The sequence below is a fragment of the Eurytemora carolleeae genome, unplaced genomic scaffold (genome assembly GCF_000591075.1).
Source record: "Eurytemora carolleeae unplaced genomic scaffold, Eaff_2.0 scaffold699, whole genome shotgun sequence".
NCBI classification, from domain to species: domain Eukaryota; kingdom Metazoa; phylum Arthropoda; class Copepoda; order Calanoida; family Temoridae; genus Eurytemora; species Eurytemora carolleeae.
In genome coordinates, this window is record NW_019396604.1 from 29,129 (window position 1) to 54,327 (window position 25,199).

Consider the following 25,199-nt stretch of genomic DNA (forward strand, 5'->3'; position numbering starts at 1 on the left):
GGAGGGGGGTCAATTTGACCCCCCCTGTAGTTTTTTCTACATAACTCAAAAAGTATTGGTCTGAGGCTAATTTAAAGTTACAACATTTAGAAGGCCTTCAATTATATATAAAAGATGATACATACTGTATTGGTCTTTCATTTGCATTTTAATCCACACCCCCCTTTTTTCCCATTCTTGAAGTAAAAATTATGGAACTTTAAATATTTGATGCTACTTTGTATGTTTCTACTCGTTCATTGTTGATCGAAGATTTGTAGTTTCCAACATTTTATTTATTGATTTATTTTTTTGTTGAATTTTTAAAAATAAACATTTTTAGATTATGTTTGCAATGATTAGGCAAATTCTACATTTCTGGTTCACTTTTTTTTGGGGATGCCAAAAGCTGCCATTTTTTCATCAATTTTCATTTTGATAAAACACCATCCTCTATGACATCTTTAGTATTAGATATGTTGGTTGATGGATGATAGATATTGTTAAAGCACTTAAACACAAAATTAAAATTAAAAATGAAATAGAAGCCTTTTTAACTTTAACTTACCTGATGAATGTAACACCAATAAGCATGCTTGTTCAGTGTTTGTGAAATCTAAATAGATTTGAATTTTGAAATGTTTCATAGTTAAAATATATTATTTGATTTTAAAAGCATACTAAATGTGCCCAATCATATGCAAGATGTGAGTCCTGTAGGATTACAATAGCAGAACTGTTAGATTCTGCTCACCCCAGACTAACCAGAGAGATCTAAGCATTCTGTTTATTATATTTGAAATCAAACATGTGTTGGGCTATAATTTATCAATCTTTAACTTTTCCAATTGGTTTATTCTATACTTGTGCATTCAAAATGTATATGCTGTCAACAAAGGATTTAAGAAATAAGGCTAAAAATTTGTTTTTAACAGGTCAAAGCTTTCAAAAATATTAAGAGAACCATTAAATCCTCATGTGTCTGTCCCATTTGTTTAAAACTATTTTAAACCATTTTTCAAAGTCTTTCCTTCAAACTCTGATTTTCTAATCCCTATATCTGTGTAACCCAATGGCAAAGATCTTAGTTATTTAAAACAATGAATTCTGTAAATGATCTGAGTTTGAAATATCAAAGACCTACAACATCAAGTTGCATAAAAATGAAAATTATAAGATTTGAGTTTGAGGTTATGACTCAATTCTTTATTCATAGGAACTGAAAAATAGCTTTCACAACTAATTGAAGGTTGTAGCAATAAATTGTAACTTGTAGTAAAAGAAACTGAAGATTCAAACCACCCTGTAATCTCAGTCCTGTAAATAATGAGCCTTCTTAAAAAATACTTTTTTCTTAGATGGAAGTTCTCATTATTATAATTCAGGTCTTTCCCTAAATATTAAACTTTGTACAAGCCTCTCAATAGAATACTCCAACCCCACTCCAAAAATCATATATTGTTCAGAATAATAGATAAAACACTGGATGTCAACTTCCCAAGGGAGTTACTTATAACCTGCAAAGAACAGGCCCTCTCTGTAGAATTAGAAGACTGAGAGAACCTGGTCTTTGCTGAAAAAAATTGTCAGATGAAAACAGTTTTGACCAGACTACAATCACTTAGAGATCAATAATTATGTCTTTGAAACTAAAACCTTGTTTGACACAAATTTTAACTCCATATGTAATTATAATCAGGCTTAAATAAATCAGTGAGTTTTGAACCATTCAACAACAGTTTACCTCCAAATTTCTACCATTTGGTGTAGCTAAGATGTCCTGCATCATTCAGTTGCATGTATATCAATTCAAACAAATTTTAAGAAAAATTAACTTAGTTAAAAAAGCCTCATTAAACTTTAAAGCAGCAATCATTAAGTTACTATTGTCATTTAATATACATTGCAATTCCTTATGATAGATTTCTGGAGTTTGAATTGATTTGATCATTAAACCGTCTTTCATCTTTCTCTTCAATAATAGTTTTATATCCAGCTGTTTGATTTTCAACTTCTTTGCTGAAGGAAAAGTTAATAAATTTTATGAAAATTAAAGACTGTTCAAAACTTCCTGTTTTTTAACAATTAGTTAAAAAAGGTTAATGTTATAAATTATTTAGATTCCTATTATTCAGTTAGTTTGATTAGACACAGAATATGGATACTTTTTATATTCAGAAATTGTTTTACTTGCCTATGTAACCAGTTACCCAGGCATCGTCTATCCATAAAAATTTTGTTGTCTGAGCTGCAACTACTAATCTGAGTACAGTAATACAGCATCAGAACTTAACCCTTTTTGATATGGGAAAAGGCCTTGCATATAAGTTTGAATCTGGAGAAGAAAAAAACATTTTTTACTTTCTAACCTTAGAAATTGTTTTAGCCTTATCATGTCATAATTCTCATATACAACATTTTTTACAATAATATTTTAATACATTTAAATACATTTTTAAGTATCAAATTTATTGCACCCACCTTGCAGAAGTTCCGGGATTCAAGATATAGAAGTATCCAGAGCAATACGGTGGATACAAATCACCTTAAAATATTTTTCTTTATTCCAACTCCAATAATACAGAACTAACCTGTTATATATGTTTAAAAATAAAAAATACCTCCTTCTTTTTTTGAAATTTCATCATAGCTCACATACCACTAAAAATGTCATGATATATTAATTGAGATGTTGTCAGTCAATGATCAAAGGTACCTTTCTTTTCTTATCTCTCAGAATTCTTGTAGGTGGCCACATGGGACAAAGAAGAAAGCTGTTATCATTATATTCTGGGCTTACAAGATATTGTCAACAGAATTTGGTTGTGAACATATGATTTATTTATAATAACCAGACCATCTGTATATTTTGACCTTTAGCTTTTTACCCAAAATCTGCAACTTAAAACCAAAAACAGTAAAATTTGTACAACTAGCCTTGCCCATCTTCTAAATTAATTGTGAACCTGTTCTCTTCATGTACATCGTAAAACAAAACAAAAATAATTCGCGGATTTTCACCAAAAATTTCGTGGATTTTCAAAATTTTAAAAAATTTAATGGAGATCGAATTTGATGGAGACAAATAATTGAAATTTTGATCATTCATAAACCTTCCCTGGGGTCCCAAGATGTCCCACAAAAAATTTGGGCTGATTGGTTCAGCCATTTTGATGTTTATTGGATACAAACAGACAGACAGACAGACAAACAGACAGATAACCCAAATTTATATATAGATAGGGAAGAGTACAGAATATGGAGTACTGACTCTTCTTGCAATGGACTGTTCAAAGTCTTACAAGGAAACAAAGAACAGCTGAATGGCCCAGATAACCAATAAACAATGTATCAAGATTAACATTACTCTAAGTATGTAAAGATTCCTGCATTTAATTTGGTAATAAACATTTTACTCATCTATGATAACAATTGTAATTGTTACCTAATTAATTGTTGTTTGTATTTTCTGTATGTATCCAAGAGTAAATGTGAAGCTTATAAATAAATAAACATTTTTACTAATTTATCTGTCCAATTGCAAAAGCTTTGACAAGGGTAAATGAACTGCTAAAATTCATGAGCTCATTCTATAAATATTTTACTAAATACATATATTCATGCCTGGTGAAGAAATAAGTAGCATACAGATCAACAAACATATCATCATCAGTCTTCACAACAAAGTCAGCTTGCTCACAAAAGTTTGAAACCCAGAGTTTACCAAATACATTCTTATAAGAGAGATTGCGGTATGTGTCCAAGAAGTCTCCTAGTCCCAAGCAATATTTATATTCAAAAAATAATAATAATCTACAGAGCAGTCAATGTACATGGTGTATTAAAGCATGAGCGCTGAGGGTTGTAAACCTAAACAACTTTCCGGAAGAAATTTTGTAGGGGTAGATTTTTCGAAATAAATAATAGATAAAATCAAAATAATAATAATGATCAATATTCTGAAAAAAAATATTTTGGGAACTAATAAAAAATTATTTATTTTTTAAAAATAAATTAAAAATATTGATGTATCTTCAGCTTTGCACCATGCTTTTTCCAATAAACAATTAATATCAAATAGAGCATTTCTCAATAATTTTGAATATCACAATAAAATAGTGAATAATTCCAAGTGGTAGACCTGTACTTCATAAACTGTATGAAGTTCATCTTTGTAGAGAGATGTAACTGCAAATCTTTTAGGACAGATTTGAAAGTTTTGAACTATTCTAAAGTGACAAGAGCTAAGTTTTGTTTCATTCATTAGATTGATGCACCCAATATTAGTTGAACATAGTTAGAATTAGGGGCAAATTTGTCTGACTTTACATTTTGTTCAATATCTTAAACTTTGAATAGGTGATTTAAAACTTTAGCCAGTGAACATTTTCTCTCTTCAATGTATTAAATTCAGTTCAAGAATAATAAACAATTTTGGAGTTCAATGTTTTGATTGTGCTGGGCTTAATTGGACTTTATTCAAGGCATTCACTAACACCAACTAATTCAAATAAACAGTTTTTTGCAGTTTATTAACAGAATCCTCCGTTTTTGTTAATTTCTAGAACATTGCCCAGCCCTAGCAATAACCAATACTCATATTTAATTTTCAGAATATTAAATTCGATGTTAAGATTTATGTTGTAATGGTATGAGAAATCACCCAATAACAGAATCAGGAGTTCTGGTAACAGCGATGAATATTGCATATATATGTATATGAATTTTGCACTCCTTGTACAATATCTTTATACTGCATGGCCTCCTTTTTCACAGAATTTTGTTTTGCAACATCGCTCACCATTCCCAGTAAAAACACCAATCTAAAATATTTGCTGATTTTAGAATGCAAGAAATCCTTCTTTTTAAACATCTTTGAAATAAAGATGTGGTAGACATAATTATTCTTTAAATGGATCTAATCAGAATTCAAAATAAAGTGTGATAGTGAATACAGGAAGTTGGGGAGAGGATCTTTAGTTTCTGTACAATTAAATATGATAACTTTAGAATTTCTTATATGTTCTTTGAAATAAAAATTAGCAAAATTTCAAATTAAGCTGAGCGTAATTAGTGTTTGCAAAATAGGTGTTGCTAAATTTGTACTCTATCAAGTTTTACGAAAGCCCTGGTTTAACCCTAGTGTGTTTTTTAGATGTTTTTAGTTGTTTTACCTTGTATTAACCCCAGGAATATTTGGGTTGCCCCATGTCTCTCTGTGATTAAACTTATCAAATAATGTTGATTTGTTTTTAATCTTTCACACCAAGGTAAAAAGAACTTGTGTTGTCAATAAAAAGGGAATCCCAACTTTGGCTTTTAAATTCTGAATAGAAAGCTAACATTGGCTTATGTTATAAAAAAAAACAAAAAAAAACTGAAAAACAAATTTGAACTTAATTAATCATTATGGTCTTTTGACTTTCAAGATAATCATCTTCCTTCAACTTTTATTAGTTTATATTTGATACAACTCCTGATTGCTGTCCTAGCCACAGAGTTGTCTACTGCAGAGTGTACAATTGTTACTAAACCTGAATGAGGTTAGATTTTAGAAGAGCATTCTTAATCCCTGACTTTGATAGAGGTAAGTGTAAATCACACTCCCTAACTTTTATTAAGAAAATCTTAAAAATTTATTTTATTTATTCAGATTTTTTAAGGAAGTGTGATAGGTCATGACAAAACAAGACTGAATGGAACATATGGTTCTCAAGAGGAACTACATTGTAAAATAGTTGTTCCATTACCGTTTTTTGAACCAAGTTGCAATCAGGGATTGAAATATTGTTTTCAAGTTTTGCCATAAGATTTAGACCAGTATTGCTATTGCTATTTTGTAAAATAAAGTACAAACTCAGATTCTAAAAGTAGAGTTTAAGTTAAGTTTCCTCAAATATCACCCAGTTTGGTAAGTGGACTCCAAAAGTGGTTCAACAGTTGTTGATGGAACCCAAATATGACACCATTATTGCATTTTCACAATGAAACTAGACAAAACCTCAACATAAGGATGGCAAAAGTAGTGTTAAACTCCACTTTATCTTGAGTCTGTGTTTACTGTGCAATGTAGAACATAGAGACAGTTCAGAGACAGTATCTTTAAAGGCAGTTGTTAAACTTCTAGTGAACAAAAGGTGAGGTTTTTTTCAGTCAAAAGAATAATAAACCCAATATTGACAGCCCTCTGATTTGTTTGGAATAGTCGGGAAATATATGTGCACCAGCTGACTTTCAATCAAACATTGAATTTATGATTAAAGATTTGATCCAGTAGTTAAGAAGTAGTTTAGTAACCTTTAGGGCTCAACTAAAGTTTGCAGAAAAGTATTTAATTACCTATTTCTGAAACATTACAAATATCATAGTTGATATTGATTTTAAAATTGTTGATATTTATTAGGGTAAGGTTATCAGGATGTAGGTTCTCATGAACATGTTCACTATTTAAAGCTGCTGGTAGAGTAGAGGTTTCATGAACATGTTTAGTATTCAAAGCTGCTGGTAGAGTAGAGGTTTCATTAACATGTTCACTATTCAAAGCTACTGGTAGAGAAGATTCTTCTGCATTTGTAGATATTTCATCTGCAATCAAATGTAAATTTTTTGGTCATTCAATAACTATAACTTTAATATTACTTATATAACTTTACAGTTTTCAACTGTGTTTTTCAAATAAATCATATGATATAGAATATTTTTTCTTACCATTATGTCGAGAACTTTGAAAATTAAAAACACGAGAATTTAAGTCTGCCAGAAACTTAAGATTGTGGTTTTGGGTTTGCATCATTCCTTTAAAACAAATATCAATAATTATTAATAACTCTAGGGAAAAAAATTCCATTTTGGAAATGGAATGATCTGGAAATTTGTTTTGTTAACGTGGAATTCCAGGAAAATTGCAGTTAAATGGAAACTGTAATAAATTAGAATTTATAACAACTTGGCTTGACTTGGTGAATTTAAGAAAAAAAATGTGGACATTTTTTCTGCACAAATTTTTAAATTCCGACTGGTTCTAAACCTTCCCTTGAGTCATGTGAGTTGCCTCACAAATGTTGGGCTCAACTGTTTATGCAATTTTGATGTTCATTGGATACATAGACAAAAAAAACAGCTGAGCAAAGTATGTAAATTTAGTGAAACCAGAAAACTCGGGAATAGGAGGCTGACTAAAGTTATGGCTCTAAATAGTTTATTGAACATGAGACATGGCAATTTTGGTATGCATACTGTAAACAGACCAATTTTATTTAATAAGTAATTTTATTGGTTATCATTTAAACTTTTTGATTTTTAACAATATCAAATAGATTTAAGGATTGCTAGTCATTTCCAAAGTTTTCTGTTTTTGAAATTTTTTGAGACATGAATAAAATTAACACTGGAAGAGCCAGAGTTTACAATTCATGATATTTCTCAGAAGCAACTCTAACTACAGCTAAATCAGGCACAAATTTTATAATTAAGTATTTAGTGTTTATTTTTTCAAGTTTTTCCAGTAATTTCCAATTTATGGATAGATAAAGTCAGTCCTGAATTGAATGGGAATGAGGAATTAACGGAACCTTTTCCATGATAGAAATGGAAAAAAATTTGTTTGGCTCTTTACTATTTTTATTTGCTTTTATTCTATTTGCTGTAGCTGCTAGAAAGTATACCTATGAGTTAGAGAGCACTATTTTAACTAAATTATTTACCAGTTTCTGATCATGTTAAATTTCATTTTCCAAAATCTACAAAGAGATGAACTAAAAACAGTTGTATGATCAGCGAAAAAGAAGATACAACAGCTATAGAATAAATGCTCTTTTTTAAAATTTTTTGTAAAAATTTAATAATAAATGCTAAAAAATTTACCGGTTTCAAAAGTTGTGAGAATAATGAAAAGTGATAATACACATGATGCAATCAGAAGCTTAAAACCTAATTTCATCTGAAAAAAATGGTGTAAAATCAGCACAAAAGCATATTTACATAATGCACTCAAAATTTGTTACAATTTTTTTTTGGTTAATAGAATGATTAATATGCATTTGAACATGATTCTTTAATCTATTTTCATTTTTTGATAATTTTTGTAATCATAGAATGTTTAAGGCAACATCATGGAAAATTTATGTTATTTTGTTTGGGGCAATGACATGGAAAGTGTTTGTTACAGAAGTGACACATATTAACTAAGTTAATAAGATTTTATAATTGAGAGGATAAGTTATTCATTTTTATATTTTAATAGAAATCTCCAGAATTACTTTTAGTGGCCCTTTTTTCATTCCAACTATATCTAGAGCTTAGCTCCAACAATGTAGTTCTCTAGTTGTCTGAGTAATATAGCATCTATTCCAGGAACTTTTTTGCATTTACTCTTCATAGCCTTATCATCAACCTATATATATTCAATTTGAAATTGGAATTGTAAAAAGTTTAAATAAGGGAGAAAATTGAAAACAAGTTGGTTTTCTTAATTCTTCCATTTTATCATTATTTTTACTTTGTTCAATTTTAATTTCTTGACATTCATACATGTGCAAGGTTAAAATCCCAAGGTTTCTTTTCTTTACAGTATTTTTGTTTTTCTTGAAAATCCCATGGATTTCAGTAATAAAAAATATTAAAATTTGTTTTATATATTTTTTACAGAACCTGTGCTAGCCCAGACTTGATCTGGGAATAAAGATGTCCCAGTTCATCTTTTTTTAAATCAAACCTTTCGAAGGATTCAAATATCTTCTGGATTTTCATCTCATGTCCCTTAAAATAAAATTGGTTGCTATATCAATGAGTGTTTAACCTAAAAGCATCATAATTATATGATGAAAATTAAACAATATCTTATTTTTTCAAACCCTACAATGACATAGACTTTTTATTGTAAAAAGACATATAGAGCTATTTCTTATTTGTCTGGACTTGTATCTCTTGCTGTGAAATACCAATACAATTTGCTGGTATAAAATGGCGCCCAGATATACCAAAAACTCGTCAAAGGTTGAACCTGAACCTTCCTCTAATCAAGTTAACTCTAGAGTAGATATTGCTCTCCTAAATTACAGCAGGCGCTACAACATTTGCTCTATTTCCATTTACTCTATGGTCATTTGCTCTAGTTCCATTTGCTCTATCAAGTCATTTGCTCTGTACTCTATACGTCATTTGATCTATACGTCATTTGCTCAATATTCAATCTACTCCTTGAGTGAACATGTCATTTGCTCTATAACATAAAAATACACTATAAAATAGCTTTTATTGGAATTCCTGAGAGTAACTTGACTATGAAATGCGGGAATTTTTTTTGGAAAATTCGCAAATAGCAGTTTTCATCAGTTCTTCAAAGTCCATCATGACACCGAGACTGGTTCTGCTAGGAAACAATACTCAAAGAACAAGGAAATGTTAATATTTAACTTGGTCTCACAATATGCACAAATAGCAGACAAACTAAACTATCTCCAGGAAGTTGGCGGAATAATGAAACTGTAGGAAGAAATGTAAAATGTAAAATTGTAAAAATATTGTTTTAATATGATTAGATATTTATATAATATGTTTATAGAGCAAATGACGTGTTTACTCATAGAGCAAATGTTGAGTAGAGCAATTGGACCATCACAGTCATAAAAATGGTTATAGAGTAAATGACGTGTTATGTCATAGATCAATTGACGTATAGAGCAGATGACATATAGAGCAAACATTGTGATCTATGAGCTATAGAGCAAATGGAACTAGAGCAAATGACCATAGAGCAAATGGAAATAGAGCAGATGTTGTAGAACAGCTAAGGAGTACCCTAGAAAATATATCTATAAGTTTTGACTCCAGTTCATCTAAGGACGTCAATGGAGTCATTAAAAACTTGATTTCTGCAGTCCAAAATCTCACCGACAACCTGAGTGGATTGCAGAATAAGATGGAGATGCTGGAGAATAGATTCAGATCCCAGTAGTACCAGATGGATGAGATATCCCGGTGAGGTATGAATGGTAATCTTATTGTGACTAGTTTGCCCAACAAGAACAAGGGTAGGTTCTTTCTCAGCAAGACTCCTGCACAGTTGAAGGAGGAGAACTTGTCATATCATCTCACTGGTGAAGGATAAGTTCAGAGCAGTACTCCCTGCAGAAGACAATACTGCATGTCACCATCTACCAAAGGGAGGAGTTGTGCTAAGAATCCATAACAGAAAGAAGGTATCCACGTGGGAGTCGATTATCCAGAGATTGAAGGAGGGAGTCTGACCAGATGTAAATGTTTTCTTTAACATCCAGCTCACCAAACATAGGTTCAATTTGTTATTTGAAGTTCGAAAATTAAAGAATGAGAATAAACATTTTTTACTGACAAAAACGGACATATTAAGAGCCAATGACAAGGAAAAGCATAGTATAACCCACTCTTGGGACTAGAGAGTAACAGTAACACTCCATAAAGAGGAGCTTATCAATCTTGTTCAAAGCCTTACTAAATAGGTTTAATCATTATCTTGCACATAGTAAATATTAAATTTTAATTGTTAAAATTCATTATTTTGCATTTTTGTAATACTTTTCAAAATTTTTGATATGTAGATTAGTAAAAAGGTATATTTGTAATACTTTAATTTTTATATCTTCAGTTTAGCTATTCTTTTTTAATATCTATTGTTTATTTGTCAATGTTTTGCAGTTGTGATTTATTCTTTTTTGTAGCTTTGGGAGCGATGATGTTGTGTTGTGGAGGACCTAGGCCTTGTTGCAGGGGGATTTATGGTTATTCAAGTCTTTATGAATTCATATGATGAAGGTCAGCAAGTACAGAACGAATTTTCCCCGTTTGGCAATCTTTATGATTCTCTTTTTGATACTTCTTTAAACATTGATATTCTAAAAAGTTGTATTTATATATCTCCTACAGATTTTATAGCTCATAATAAATTGAACAAAGATTTTCAGTATTTTCCCACAATGACAGATCTTTGTCTAACAAATGGGATGATTTTTTACAAATGGTTAATGATTTCTCTGATTTTAAATTTTCAGCATTATGCTTACAAGAAATTTGGTCACTAAACCCCGCCTTTAATTTTACATTGAAAGGGTATTCCCGCCTGTACAGTAAATTGCACATGAGAGAGGGTGAGATTAGGGGGGGAGTGGAGGAGGTGTAGGGGGTGGAGTTGGTATATTTGTAGATAATAAATACAAATCCAAGATTATTGATAGTGTTTCCCTTTTCATTCCTAGAATTTTTGAATCATTATTTGTTAAAATTGAAATGAACAATATAACAGTATACTGCTTTGGAAATATCTATAAATCTCCCCAGACAAATATTTTAAGTTTTAATTAGAATTTAAACTCTATTCTTGATCAAATTAGCACAGATCCTTCACTTAAAGCCTGCCAATGTATTATTTATGGTGATTTTAATATTGATTTAAAAGTGTCAACACATGCTGACACTTCAAAATACTTTGATCTATTACTTGAAAATAGTCTTTTCCCTGTTATATCTAAACCAACTCGAATTTCTCATTCTAGATCCACATTGATTGATCTAATTCTTGTTCAAGATCTAAACTCAAATTCAAAATCTGGAATTTTTCTTTATTCTTTATCTGATCATTGTTCTATTTACTCCTTACTTGGTAATAGTGCATTTAATAATTACAAAGCCAAGAAAGTTCGAACTAGAATCATAAACAAAAAAAGAAAGGAAAAGTTTAATAGTCTTTTAGCTACTAATAACTGGTCAGGTATTTTAAATGAAAATTGACCGGAAAAATCATTTTGCTATTTCTTTTAGAAAATTTCACTGTGCTATGAGGAATCTTTTTCTTTTACCTAGAAAATTAAGACAATTAAAAATTCTTCTATATACCGGTGGATTAGCAGTGCACTGTTAAACTCTCGGAAAAGAAAAGAATTCTTGTATGCGTAAACTTATTCGTCCAACTTTAAACAATATCCAGCAATTTAAAACTATTCCAACTCTTTTAAATCACTCTGTAGAGCAGCTAAAGGATAATATTGCTCTTCAAAAATCATAAAACTCAGTAAAGATTCTGTGAGAGGTTGTAAGAGAGGTTTTGGGCACGGTGAAAGATAAATCTGATATTCCTATCTATTTCTCTGATAATGGAAATATTATACCTCAAGCCTAAGAACAGTGTTGGATTAGATTGTTTATCTAGTAAACAGCTCAAGGATGTTTTGCCATTATTAGCTGAACCAATTTTGCATGGGTTCAACCTCTTCATTCAAACAGGTTATATTTCAAATGAGTTTAAAACAGCTCATGTTATCCCTATTTATAAATCTGACTCTGAATTTTCTTTCAACAATTACAGGCCCATAAGTCTTCTTCCAGCTTTAAGTAAACTTTTAGAGAAAATAGTAGCAAAGCAAATGTGTGGGTTTATTGAAAAAAATAAGATAAAGTACGATTTACAGTTTGGATTTAAAAAGGACCATAATATGACTCAACCATTGATTCATTTTCTAGACTAGATCTACAATGCATTAAACAAAGATAACCCAGAATACACAATTGCAAAAGGCTTTTGATACAACTAGTCACACAATTCTTACTGATAAATTAAAACACTATGGATTTAATGGATTTAGGAGGACTACCAATCTTTAGTTTGCAAATTATTTAATCCATTAGTGACGAGACGGTCAATTTAGACTGGTTAAGGTTTTTATTTTTTAGCGCCTTCATTTTTAAACCAAATGTCGTCCTGTTTCATTCCCGCCCTTCCTTTAGATATGCCAAGTATCGCCTATAGGTTGCAGGCATGTTACAGGTTTGCGAGAGATTCAAATTCAGGAAACTCCAACTCCAACAGATATAAATCTGTGAAAAATTGTTTTTAAAATTTTTTTATTGCTATGAAAAGTTTGCATTTGATGTTAGTTCTATGCTAATGTTATGTTCAGTGTAAAAAGTTTATGTTTACTGCTCTTTTTAGCCTTTTTTTTGAGCCCGGTCAAAATTGCCTGTCTCAGACCAGGTCAATTTTGACCGCCTGGTCGAAATGCCGGTTTTTAGGCACACACTGTGCAGTATACACCCTACCCCAATATAGTATATTTACACACACACCCTCCTGTATAATTTTGTCAGTCTCGGCATCAGTCAAAATTGACCACCCGGTCAATTTTGTTTGAGCTGAGCCGGCCAAAATTGACCATTTCCTGCTGCAGATGGTCAAAATTGACCGGGTGGGTAAATTTTGACTGATGCCGAGACGGACAAAATGTGCCATGTTTTGTATCTCCACAACCCTTCATTGAAAAAAATTGAAACTTTAGATCAAATCTATGGACAGTATAATGAGTTAACCCTGTGAACAGAAAGCAGAAAAATGTGCAATAACTATAGGAGTCCCTCAAGGGTCTGTGCTTGGTCCTATACTTTTTTGATGTTTATTAACTGTCTTCCAAATGCTGTTTCATTCTTAACCCTTCTCTTTGAAGATGATTTGACATTTCAGCTTAGTGGAAATAATATTAGAGAGTTTTTTGACAAAGTAAATTATGAATTAGAACAAGCCTCTGATTGGTTTAACTGTAATAAACTGATACTTAATGTTTCTAAATCTAAATTTATAGTATTTGGTCCAAATAACAAAAAGATTAACCATAATAATTTGTTGCTATCAATAGGTGGGGAAATAATAGAAAGAATAGGAAAGTAGGGGTGAATATTGACGAAAATCTTTCTTGGAATACCCATAAAAACAAAGCTAAGAGTAAAATCAGTCTTGCCTCATTGCATATATACAGATTAAAGAACATTTTTCCAACTAAAACCTTGGTAAACCTTTATAATGGGTTTAGACCTCATATTGAGTTTGGTTTATGAGCCTGGGGAGGTGTTAAACCATCAAAACTTAAAGGGTTAATTAATTGCCAAAAAAATGTATACGAAATATCAACAAATGCAAAAATTGACTATAATTGCAAGTTGTTTATGCATTCTTTTGTTTACAATAAACTTCCCTCCTGTTTTGAAAGCATGTTTAAATATTCCAATTCTCTGAGAACGGATAACATTGCTTTACAGATTTGCTAAAAAACGTCCCTGCGCAATCTTCCATCCTTCATTTTACCTAGTAAATGGAATTCATTAACTCAAGATCTGAAAGCTTTAAAAAATAGAAATTCTCTGAAAAATCATCTAAATGCAGAATATTAGAATTCATATAAAAATATTTCTTGTAACAATATTATATGTCCTGATTGCCAAAATGGGTAAATTGTTGTACTGTGACTGCTGCTTCAGACTCATTCTGTGATTTAATAAATATTTTTATATCCTGCACTCAAGGATTCGCTAACCATTCTTCAAAACTATCTTGCTCTCATCGCTTCATGAAAGGATCAGCCCAAAAAAAATACTTTATCAATGGGCTAACTCAAACAGTCTCTAGACTCTCTTAGTCCTCAAACTAGAGAAAGACTATTTATGTACATAAATAATGTAACAGATTTCAACTTTTTGACAATTTATATATATACATTGACCATAAAATGTAATGTAACAATCAATCTAGTTTGAAATAAATTTAATATTATTTATTATTATTAAACTATTAAATATTATTTGTCTAAGAATAAATCTTAAATATTCACAGAATTAAAATTTCAAAATGACATATCAAAATTGTTTTTTCTGAATTTAATCTCATGAAGGAAACGTCATTTTTAAGAATTCAACATTAATAATGTATCTCCTCAAACAATGGAAAATACCTTCAAAAAAATTTTAAAACAAAGCTTTGAAAATAAGCATTGTTTTCTGAAATCAACAATATACCTTGACAAATGTGAGAGCATTACCATGAAGAATAGAAACCCCCTGATCAGTTGCTGAAGTACATTTGTTCTCACCCTGGAGAATTTATGGTTGACTTAGTGGATTGACTTAATGGATCAAACCCTGTTGGGCAGGGGTGTAGTCAGGAATTTGTCCAGGGGGGGCCTAACATTTTTTATCCTTCCAGTTGGGGGCTCAGCACCCATTGGGGTCAGAAAACCAACTTAAATCAATAGATTTAAGTGGTCCAGGGGAAGGTGCTCAGCCCCAATAGTGCCCCCTCTGAATACACCCTGCTGTTGAGGATGGAGTCATGTCAAGAAAACCTCCTGAACCATTGCAGAAGGTTTTAGACTCAACCTCACCAAATCACAGTTTTCTGGTTTCTTAAATTTTCTTAAATTAAAGAAACTTCAGTTAGAATAAGGGTTTTCAGCAAAATATTTTGCTCTTTTCACAAATTTTTGCTTTAATTTGTTTCGCAAAAAAAAATGCCATTTTCAGAGGTTGAAAGGGAAGCATTGTGAACTAAACATGTGGTGCTTTATATTGAGACTTGAGAGTCATGTTGTATTGCTATAAATATCAAATTCTCTTGATCCAACATTTATTAATGTAAAGGAAGAGAATTTATGAATTTTGAAATAGTAAAATTTCTAATGCTGAGCTCTTAGAGCAAAAAAAATCCACAAGCCTTTTTATACAAATTTATTTTTCCAAATTTTGCATCATTTCAAAAAAATGAAAAATTTTGCAAAAAAAAACAAAAAAAAACATTAAAAGCCAGAAATGAAGCATTAGTTTTTTTATTAATTCCTCTGAGAGTAAAGAGCTGATTTCAGCATGGACCTACTTAAAAAGTGGGATGCATTGAAAATTGACGCATACCAAAAAAATGCTCTTTTAAAAATGTATAGTTATTTACATTCATTAGTGAATGGAAATACCAAAATCTTTTTTTAATTCATGTAGATTATCAATGGAATTTTACAGTGGTCATTTCAGGCGATCTTGAATTACCTGACTGCACTGCCACACTCTGTAGTTCCAATGGCAGGGTAGTTCATAAATTTTCTCTGGATGAAAGTGAAAAAGAATATTTAAAATATCTTGATCTGCCAGACTAATTTGATCCTACACAAAACTTAGTTCATTTAAATTAAAGTGATTGATGCATATTTACAATATCTAAAAGCAGCAACAGAGTAAAGTCTGCTATAAAGTGATTTTCATGCCTCTGCTTCCCTCACAAAGATATTTTATCAAGCTTAATAATATATTATTGTTAAATTGAAAAAGACCTAAAGCTTAAAAATAGATTTTAAAATAGCTGAATATTATTAAAATAATATTAAACCTTGTATTTTTCAAACATGGCTAGATTAGCATTTGTCCAACCACCGTCCATATTTCTCATTCTTTAATAAATATATAATCACATTAAAAACAAATCTAATGTCTTTACAATATTAGCTATCAAAGGAACTGATTTTTGACACAAATTTTAATTTTCCGATATTTTATCTATTGTTAAAAGACCACCATTTTACAAGTCTAACAAATTTTGGTGCCATGACAAACTCCTGAAAGACAAACTCCTGAAATTATGAAATTTTTCTCTGAATGAAATATCATAAAATTCATAAACTTTAGGAGAAAAAATCTGCAAATATCCTAGAAAAAATTCTCAATCTTTAGTAATTTGAATATGCTTCAACCAGCGAAGTATTACAATGATCAGAATAACCAGAAAATTTATTATTATTTATTTTTTATTAATTTGGGTTAGGTTAGGTTAAGACACTTTCTGGGCCGAACGCTGCAGCTAGGACAGGCTAGGGGGCCAAGCGCTGTGGCTAGGACATGCTAGGGGGCCGAGCACTGCGGCCATGGGTTAGGTTAGTTAGACACTTTCTGGGCCAAGCGCTGTGGCTAGGACAGGCTAGGGGACCGAGCGCCGTGGCCATGGGTTAGGTTAAGTTATGACACTTTCTGGGCTGAGCGCTGCGGCTAGATTAAATATAAATTGTGAAACATCGTCAGGAGTTTGTCTTTCAGGAGTTTGTCTTTTCAGGAGTTTGTCTTTCAGGAGTTTGTCTTTCAGGAGTTTGTCATGGCGCCCAAATTTTGTTAACCAGTTGAACATTTATGAATTACACCAACATACTTTTTACCATTTGAACATCTTTGCATTGCACTAACATATTTTTTACAAGTTAAAACCTGAATAAATTACACTAAAATATTGTTTACCAGTTGAAACATAATAAATTACACTAAAATATTGTTTACCAGTTGAACATCTTTAAATTACACTAATGTATTGTTTACAATTTAAAACATCAATAAATTATACTAACATATTGTTTACCACTAAAAACCTCTATAAATTACACTAACATATTGTTCACCAGTAAATACCTGAATAAATAATACTTAAATATTGTTTACCAGTTAAATTGTTTTAATAGTGTAATGATTAAAGGGTTCTATCAATTACAATTACGGATATAAATCGGAGGGATTTCAAGATAAACCATTTTCTCCATTGGTTTAGGGCATGTACAAATGTCTTTCTCTGAGCCACCATACTTTATTCTTATAAATCCCCTTAATGTTCTCTGCCTGTATATATCTCAGAGTATATATTTATCAACTTTTCAGTTTTTTTCTCTTAATACATCTGCTTAAGGTTAGTCTTGTTGAATCAGCTCTCTATGGTATCCAAGAAACCTTGGTGCAGCTATTCCAGATCAGTGTCTGTCTGTGCACTTCTATATTTTGGATATCTGGTGCTATCTCTGCAAGAATGATTGTGTTAGTTTGCCCACTGATTGCCAATTTGAGACTCCAGTTCAAATCCATGAGAAAGTTACTGAGGTTCTCTCTGATACCATGACAAATTCATATACGCCAGGCAAATTCGAAGCTGGAAGAACTTCTCCAGTTTTCCATCATACCTCAAATTACAGAAAGTGCTGAACTCATTTTGTGTTATTGAGAGCTGTGCTCTGGGTTCACACACTTTGTTTGGCTGTGTATTTGACGTGAATCAGATTGGCAAAGAAGTAGAATCATGTGGTAATGATATCCTTTATATTTAGTTTAACCCTTTGGAGTTCATCAGTTGCAAGGAGTTGCCGCATGACTTGTTTTATGATAGAAAATGTTTCCCTGCTAATTTTTTGCGCCATAGCAATCATCTTCTACAGCATCGCACCTTTCATTGCATGCAGCCCTTATCAACAGAATGACCCTGGATTGGAGCAGAATGAAGAATCACAAGAAGCCACGATCAGTTGAAGCCATGAGGTTGAGTTTACTGCTGTCTAATGAGGACGTGTAATAATGTTTATAATAGAGATACTCAGCTCTATGTTGCAACACTTCCTCTCTATTTGTAATAAATGAATAATATAACAATATCCTTGTATTCTGTAAATATCTGTTGATTTTGCTCTGACTGACTCTAATGCTGGTCAACTTATTTTATATGCTGTAATTAGACCCAAATATATTCAGTTCAACACAGACTCTTGTCTTTTATGGATCGTGTATACCTGGATAGGCAGAAAGGACAGATTTAGATTGATATTACAGTAAATATGCTGATAAAGACATTGTAGGAGTTAGGCATTGGTTACACCTCTATAAATTACAATAACATATTGATTTCCTGCCAAACATCTATTAATTCCAATAATTCATTGTTAACCAGTTGAAACATATTTAAATTACACTAACAATTATTACTTTCAAATTGAAATAGGTATAAACAAAATATAGGTAGTTAAAACAGGAGTTGGGTGGGTCAATGGTTCAAGATATCAAAATCTTCCCCATTCCCTTCCTTTTGGTGTTTCATTTCTGAGCAAATTTTCCTACATTATGTAAACAAAGTTTGACTTATCAAAGATTTACTCCTTTCTTACAATAAAAAAAATGTATTATAAAAAATAGTAACCTTTTCAAATGCATGTGCATAATGCCTGCATTCAGACCTGTTTCACCAAAAAATGGAATTTTATTTCTCTCTGAACCATAATGATACAAACATGGGGACATGGCAGAAATCTAATAAAAATAAACTAAATTTTTTTTAATGATAATGTGTCAAACCAAAAAAAGATAATCAAGCCATGACAAATGCAAACATCAAACAATTGGATCAAGGATTGAAGGACTTTGAGTTTTTAGCCTCAGTGGAGTGTTCTTTTAATCTTAATTGTTTTAATAATTTAAAACAATTTAAAAATTGCCCATCACAAATTCTTGCGTTAAATATAGAAAAAAGTTGTAAATTGAAAATCATCTAATATTTCTTCAAACCTGGTTTTGATTAAAGTTGTTGAACTCATCCCAAAGATGTTCAACGGGTCGCAAAAATATCAAATCTGTATCAAGATAAATTGCCTTAAAAAAAATTTGGGGATATTTTTAGATATAAACAGATATTAAATTTGAAGTAAAGTATAACAATTCTCTGAAAACTTTACTAAAAAGTATCCTTAATCTCCTTTTCAATGTTTGGAAATATATCTGGAACAAAAAGGCGTTCAGTAGCACACTCACGGAACAGAACTCTCATATCATCTCTCCCCTAATTTGTATAGAAATGAATATTGAACAATAAGATAAGTGATTAATTAGAAAAAATTTTACAATTCTTTTCTAACCCATTTTGGGTGAACATTTTTAAAACACTGTGCACTGAGAATGGTAAAATTACTTCCATGAGGTCAGCATAGATCAGGGTCCAAATTTAATGAATTTTATCTACGTTTCAAATCCACCAAAAACTGGTTATAATTGAGTGCCGGCTTAAATTTTAAAGCAATTTTAAGTGGAACCAAACATGTTTAAGCCACCTCTCAAAATTAAGGCACGACTCAAATTCTTTATATTAGGCCCTAGGAAACTGTAGCATAGCTATAAAACAAGCCATTAATAGAGCTCTAATGCCAAACAGGGACATAAGCGTAGCTATCAAACAAACTATTAATAGAGCTTTAAATGTTACACAGGGACATAAGCGTAGCTATCAAACAAACTATTAATTGAGCTTTAAATGTTACACAGGGACATAAGCGTAGCTATCAAACAAGCTATTAATAGATCCCAAATTTAAAGAGACGATTCCCAACCTATTTGTTAGAAAAGGGAAAGATTACTCTCTCGCAGTAAGCAGTACAAAGATACTATATCAACTTGTGTATTTTCAGTTTATATTTTATTAGACGTAAAGTTAAAGACGTAATTACAATTCCTGCATTGTTATTATGTTACATGTTACAGCAGAGTTGAAATCGACAATATTAAGATATACGTCATTACATATCCCATGATTTAAGCTAATTATACTACGTATTCAATTGAAAGGGACCAAAGACTACATTTTTAGAGTTACAAATCTGATTAACAACTGTCTTCATAGCTTTGACTGATCAGGACTCCATGAGATGTCAATCATCTTTTTTAACAGTCCATTATTTTTATCTGTGCAATTCAACACTGTCATTTTTGACACTTTCATCATGAAATTGTGTGACTTTTAATGGCTAGAAATTTAATGAATTTTTTCGAAAATTCTAAAATAGCCCATTACTTCTGTGTCAATAAAGCTATACACCTATACTATATTTTTGAAAAGCCCTTAAAACATAGATTTAAAAACATGTGTCAAACTTTGAGTTATTTAAAACTAAATTTTTTTATCATTTCTCTGACCCTGTTTTGTCATTTTTTTCAACCCTCCCCCAGACTATTAAAGTTATTGGTCTAACTTTTTTTCAACAAGCTGTCATAGAAAAATTGTGTGAAGTACATGCATTTCAACCCTGTACCTATTCACCAAGGCCGTTTTCTAGGGAAAGCCATGGGAGGCTATACTAAGATTCAGGCCCTCCAACCTGTAAAGGGTTAAATTGCAATCAAAGTGTGTTAAAAGCTTACCTCAGGATACCAAACTGGATGCATTGAAAACCTTAGTTTTCTTTTGTAGATCTCCGGCCATCCAAGTGTCATATTTACCAATCTGCAGGACACTTACATTTAATGTTTGGTTTGTTTACTAATATATGCAGTGCTTTTAAGTTGTTTGGTTTGTTTACTAGGATATAAAGTATTTTTAAATTGTTTAGTTTGTTTACTAATATATGATTTATTTTTAAATTGTTAGGTTTGTTTACNAGTAAATTTGAATTGCTTGGTTTGCTTACAAATCTAATCTGGATAAAATATTAAGTGTATTGCCTAGAGTATAGGTTACTGTTATCAGCAAGAATATGAAAATGTAACAGTTTCTAGACAAAATAAAACATTTAAACTTTAAACAAAAAATTGTTTGCATGACAGATGTACATTAAAAAGTAAATCTAAAGCTGTCAGGCTTTTCAAAATCGCTATCAATTAAAAAACAATTTCAAAACAATTTACAATTTTAGATAGAACAAAATTTTAAAAATAAATTAAAAAATATAAGATTTTTTGTTCCTGAGAAAACATTACAGCTGATTTTAGCATTACAGAGGCTTGTCGTATCTGCCTTGTAAGATCACTGCCTAACTCAATGCTAAATATATCAATATTGTAGTTTAACATTTATGAATATTCTCTAGTAAAATAAATATATATTAAATGTGAAAAATAATATTGTTTGCTATAGCTAAAATTTTGACCTTCTAAACATAAACAAAAAGGCTCAAAAACCCTTATCTGTCTGGTTTTAACCATGTTGTTTATTACTGTGATAGATCTATGCCTGTTAGGAGTTTATGGCTCTTCTTTCTAAGTAAAAAATCCAAAATTAGGTTTACAATGTTTGAGAACATTACTTTGAACTTTGGCAAAGAATACAGATCAAATTCAGCTCTTCAGTTCTTGAGGACTCAGGTTTAACCTTATAAAACGTTATCTTTGTTAAAATATATAAATATGTTAATAAATGTATTGAGAAGTCACCCAACCCTAGACATTAAAAATTAAAGATATTTTTGGTTATAACATCCAGTTTTAAGACATAAAAAGTTATTTAGTTTTAAAAAAGTGCAAATATATTTGAAAATCTTGTGCAATCTGCTTTTATCTGGTCTCAGACTGCTCAATTCTTTTAACGTTTTAACTAACTTTAGTCCTGAGGTTATAATGCTTTAATCTCTTGTTTTACCTATAAATGAAAAAATCTATTTCTAGACCCAATTTCAGTCATTGGATTTCAAAAATGTTTAACTCTTTAATAAGTCTTTGAAAAAAAAATTTCACAAGTTTTCAAAGAAATTTGGCACATTCTTTTGCACGGATGCTTGTAAAGGTATTTGCATTTTGGTTTTTTGAAAATATATCCTTTGGTATTAACATTTTTTGCAAAATTTAAATTAACTTGGTCAATTGTTTAAAAAAATGTATTTGGAGTTTTATATTCAAGCATATTTTATTTCCTTACATTTTTGCTAATTGACTGTATTTTCGCATCAAATATATAGAATTTTGATATTTTTGTGCAAATAATTAGAGAAAGGGATTTACAAAAATGTATAAAATGTTATAGATTTGTATCACAGTTATAAAAAAGTGGAAGATAAATAAGAATTACCTCATTGAGGAAAAAGTAATCAATTCTTGACATAGGTATCTTCAAAGGCTACTAGATTGATTTTTTTCCTTTAAGCTTGCAAACATTAATATGAAAATATTTTCCAATAATTTCCTAATTTTCAAATTTAATGATATTGTTGCTTATGGCAGCTTGAGTGTTTTTGTTTTTAACTCAATTGTAAAGATTATTGAATTAAAACTTAATTACAGGAAAGTTTTGGGTTACTGTATGATTACAGTTGCTCATGAAATATGAATCAAATTTTAAGTTTTGCCCTAAATAAATAAAATACAGGTAGGTAACCCTTCCTCAACAAACTTCTGTGAATAAGCTAGAAGTAACAAACTTAAAACAACAAGTCCATAAGCTATTAATCTAGCAGGTGCTCTTGTTAAACGCATCATTTTCTGAAATTTATACCAAAGTTGAGGGAAGAAAAGAATCATTAAAATCCATTAACTTTGAAATTGTTAACCTACAGTAATAGCTGTTTATGCAAAGGATATCTTATTCATTCATGATCCTACCAAGATTAAAAGTACAGGAGTGTAGGTTGTATATGCCAAACAGAACTATCAAGAACAATCTCATTGTTCGGTAAAAAGAACGAAACACATAGAAGCATTCTTAAAAATATTGGAAAGGTTAGTAAATGAATGGAACAAAAATTGCTTGAACGAACGATTAAATTCAGGAGTTCTAAGTCAGGAATGCATTTTAAATCAGGAATGAGTTCTAAATCATCTAGAAATAATCAAAAGATTTTTTTCAATTACTCACCTGACCTCCCCCCCCTTTACTCTAAACCTGCCCCCCATTTCCAGGCCTCCCTCTCCCCTGAGGGAGGTGAGATTTAGGTTGTAAGAAATTGTTTTCTACAATATATTTATAAATCTTTTTAATATTATTGAAATACTTTTGTCTTGGACAAAAAGTCAGGACATGCCCATCCCTATATGCCACTCTGTAATTTTCAGTCAAAACTTTGTACAAGTGTACTTTTTAGTATTGGTGATGCTAGATTATTAATTTATAACACTACTATTTTTGTACGCATCAAAAAGGTTTCTTAGATAAAAGTTGTCCCGAGCTTTAGCTTTAATATTCTAGCTTGAAACCTTCTAGACTGATATCATTCAGGCTTCTGACTCTAAGTCATTAAAACATTCTTAATTTGCAATTATTATTAGAAGAACAGATGCTAAAGACTTGTGATGTTTAAGTATAGAAGAATAATTTTGACTATTCATTAAACTCTTAACTAAAGTTTTACACAATAATGCAAACAAATATCATGAAAATGTGGTATCCAGAGCTACAAAAATGTTCAATTATTGAAAATTTGACCTCATGCAAGATTCAGAAAAAAATCTTTAAAAAATTTTGAGTTTTTAAAATCCACAAAAAAATTGAGTCAATAAAAAAGAAAGGTAATCATTACTAATATAATATGTGTTTGTAACATATCATTATCAATAATCATTTCATACTTTGTCTATTTTTATTTCAAATTTACATTTAACTCCAATTTTAAATATTGATGAGTACCATTTGGCTCTTTATGTTAAACACTTTTTAACATTTAAGTGTTTCTGAATTCTGTGTTCAAAGACTGATCTTTTCATAAACATTAAGACATATTTTGAACAAAAATAATAAGTTGTTTGCATTGACTATGGTTAATGTTTTCTCTATTTATATCTCTTAGAGTATAAATGAATTCATCAGCATTTCAGTTTATTTGTCTAAATACATTATTATTGGTAACTAATAATTTGGTAACTAACAGTTTGGTAACTAACAATTTGGTAACTAATATTTTAGTAACTAAAAATTTGGTAAACTAACAATTTGGTAACTGGACAATTTGGTAACCAACAATTTGGTAACCAACAATTTGGTAACCTGACAATTTGGTAACTTGACAATTTGGTAACCTGACAATTTGGTAACTTGACAATTTCTTAACTTGTCAATTTCTTAACTAACAATTTGTATAATTGAAACTAATGTTTTATAATCATTGTTTGCATATTTATTTGTTGAATACATAGAGAGAAAAAACAAGATACAGGATTTCTTAAAAGTTTAGTATGACAAATCCGCTAAAACTGTTTGAAATCTTCACAATCTCTCATCTAAAAATGGCAGGGTATGAGTTTCTGAGAACATCAAGGGGAGGTGTAATGATGCAGGATTCTAAACAATTTTAGTATTACATAAAAAATAAATACACTGGACTATAGTCTTTTTGTTTGTAAGAGATATGAAAAGGAGGACGAAGGATGTCCTCCTATAGTTCATCACTTAATGGTTCCTTGTTCCTTTGAACAAACTGGTATTCATAATCATAATAATGTAGCAGACATCACTAAAACCATGATCAAAGATGTTCTCAAAAATGCGGCTGCAAACCCTGATCCATTACATTTGCTCCAAATGGGATGAATCAACTGTAGAGGAGTACCTGGATTCAGTTAATGCGCTAATTTAGGTAAATGATATATGAAAGTTTAATAAACCTGGTGAATCATAAATCTTTAAAAAGTCCTGCTTATTTCATTTTAGAATTGTATAGTATACCAAATTGTCAGGTACCAAATTGTCAAGTTACCAAATTGTTAGGTTACCAAATCGTTAGTTACCAAATTGTCAAGTTACCAAATTATTAGTTACCAAATTGTTAGTTACCAAAATGTTAGTTACCAAATTATCAGTTACCAATAATCCGCCCATCCTGTTTAAGGTTATTCTTGAGGAATTGGCTCTCTATGGTATCTGAGAAACGGTAGTTGAGCTGTTTCAGTTCAGTGTC

General features: G+C 30.7%; 1 protein-coding gene across 1 annotated transcript; it reads right to left on the reverse strand.

Annotated features, from left to right (window-relative positions):
- Positions 1–75: 75 nt before the first annotated feature.
- Positions 76–22,811, reverse strand: LOC111706176 (LARGE xylosyl- and glucuronyltransferase 2). Its single transcript, XM_023478971.1, has 23 exons — positions 22,693–22,811; positions 22,382–22,420; positions 21,624–21,688; positions 21,283–21,361; positions 21,043–21,092; positions 20,743–20,824; positions 19,307–19,390; positions 19,120–19,203; positions 18,755–18,864; positions 16,148–16,208; positions 15,811–15,924; positions 14,791–14,865; positions 5,154–5,206; positions 4,714–4,802; positions 3,605–3,751; positions 2,696–2,790; positions 2,601–2,640; positions 2,461–2,524; positions 2,174–2,241; positions 1,892–1,998; positions 1,724–1,759; positions 548–595; positions 76–490 (listed from the first exon to the last, which is right to left on the reverse strand). The coding sequence occupies exons 1-23, from the start codon at positions 22,786–22,788 to the stop codon at positions 410–412; spliced, it is 1,767 nt and encodes a 588-aa protein (XP_023334739.1). The 5' UTR covers positions 22,789–22,811; the 3' UTR covers positions 76–409.
- Between the last annotated feature and the right edge of the window lie 2,388 nt (positions 22,812–25,199).

Excerpts from the sequence above, each read along its gene's own strand:
- LOC111706176 (XM_023478971.1), bottom strand. The coding sequence starts at position 22,788 with ATGATGCGTTTAACAAGAGCACCTGCTAGATTAATAGCTTATGGACTT. Across the intron at positions 2,525-2,600 it reads AATTTCAAAAAAAGAAGGAG|GTGATTTGTATCCACCGTAT; the intron begins GTATTTTTTATT and ends AAATATTTTAAG. Across the intron at positions 596-1,723 it reads CAAATGGTAGAAATTTGGAG|ATTTCACAAACACTGAACAA; the intron begins GTAAACTGTTGT and ends AAATCTATTTAG.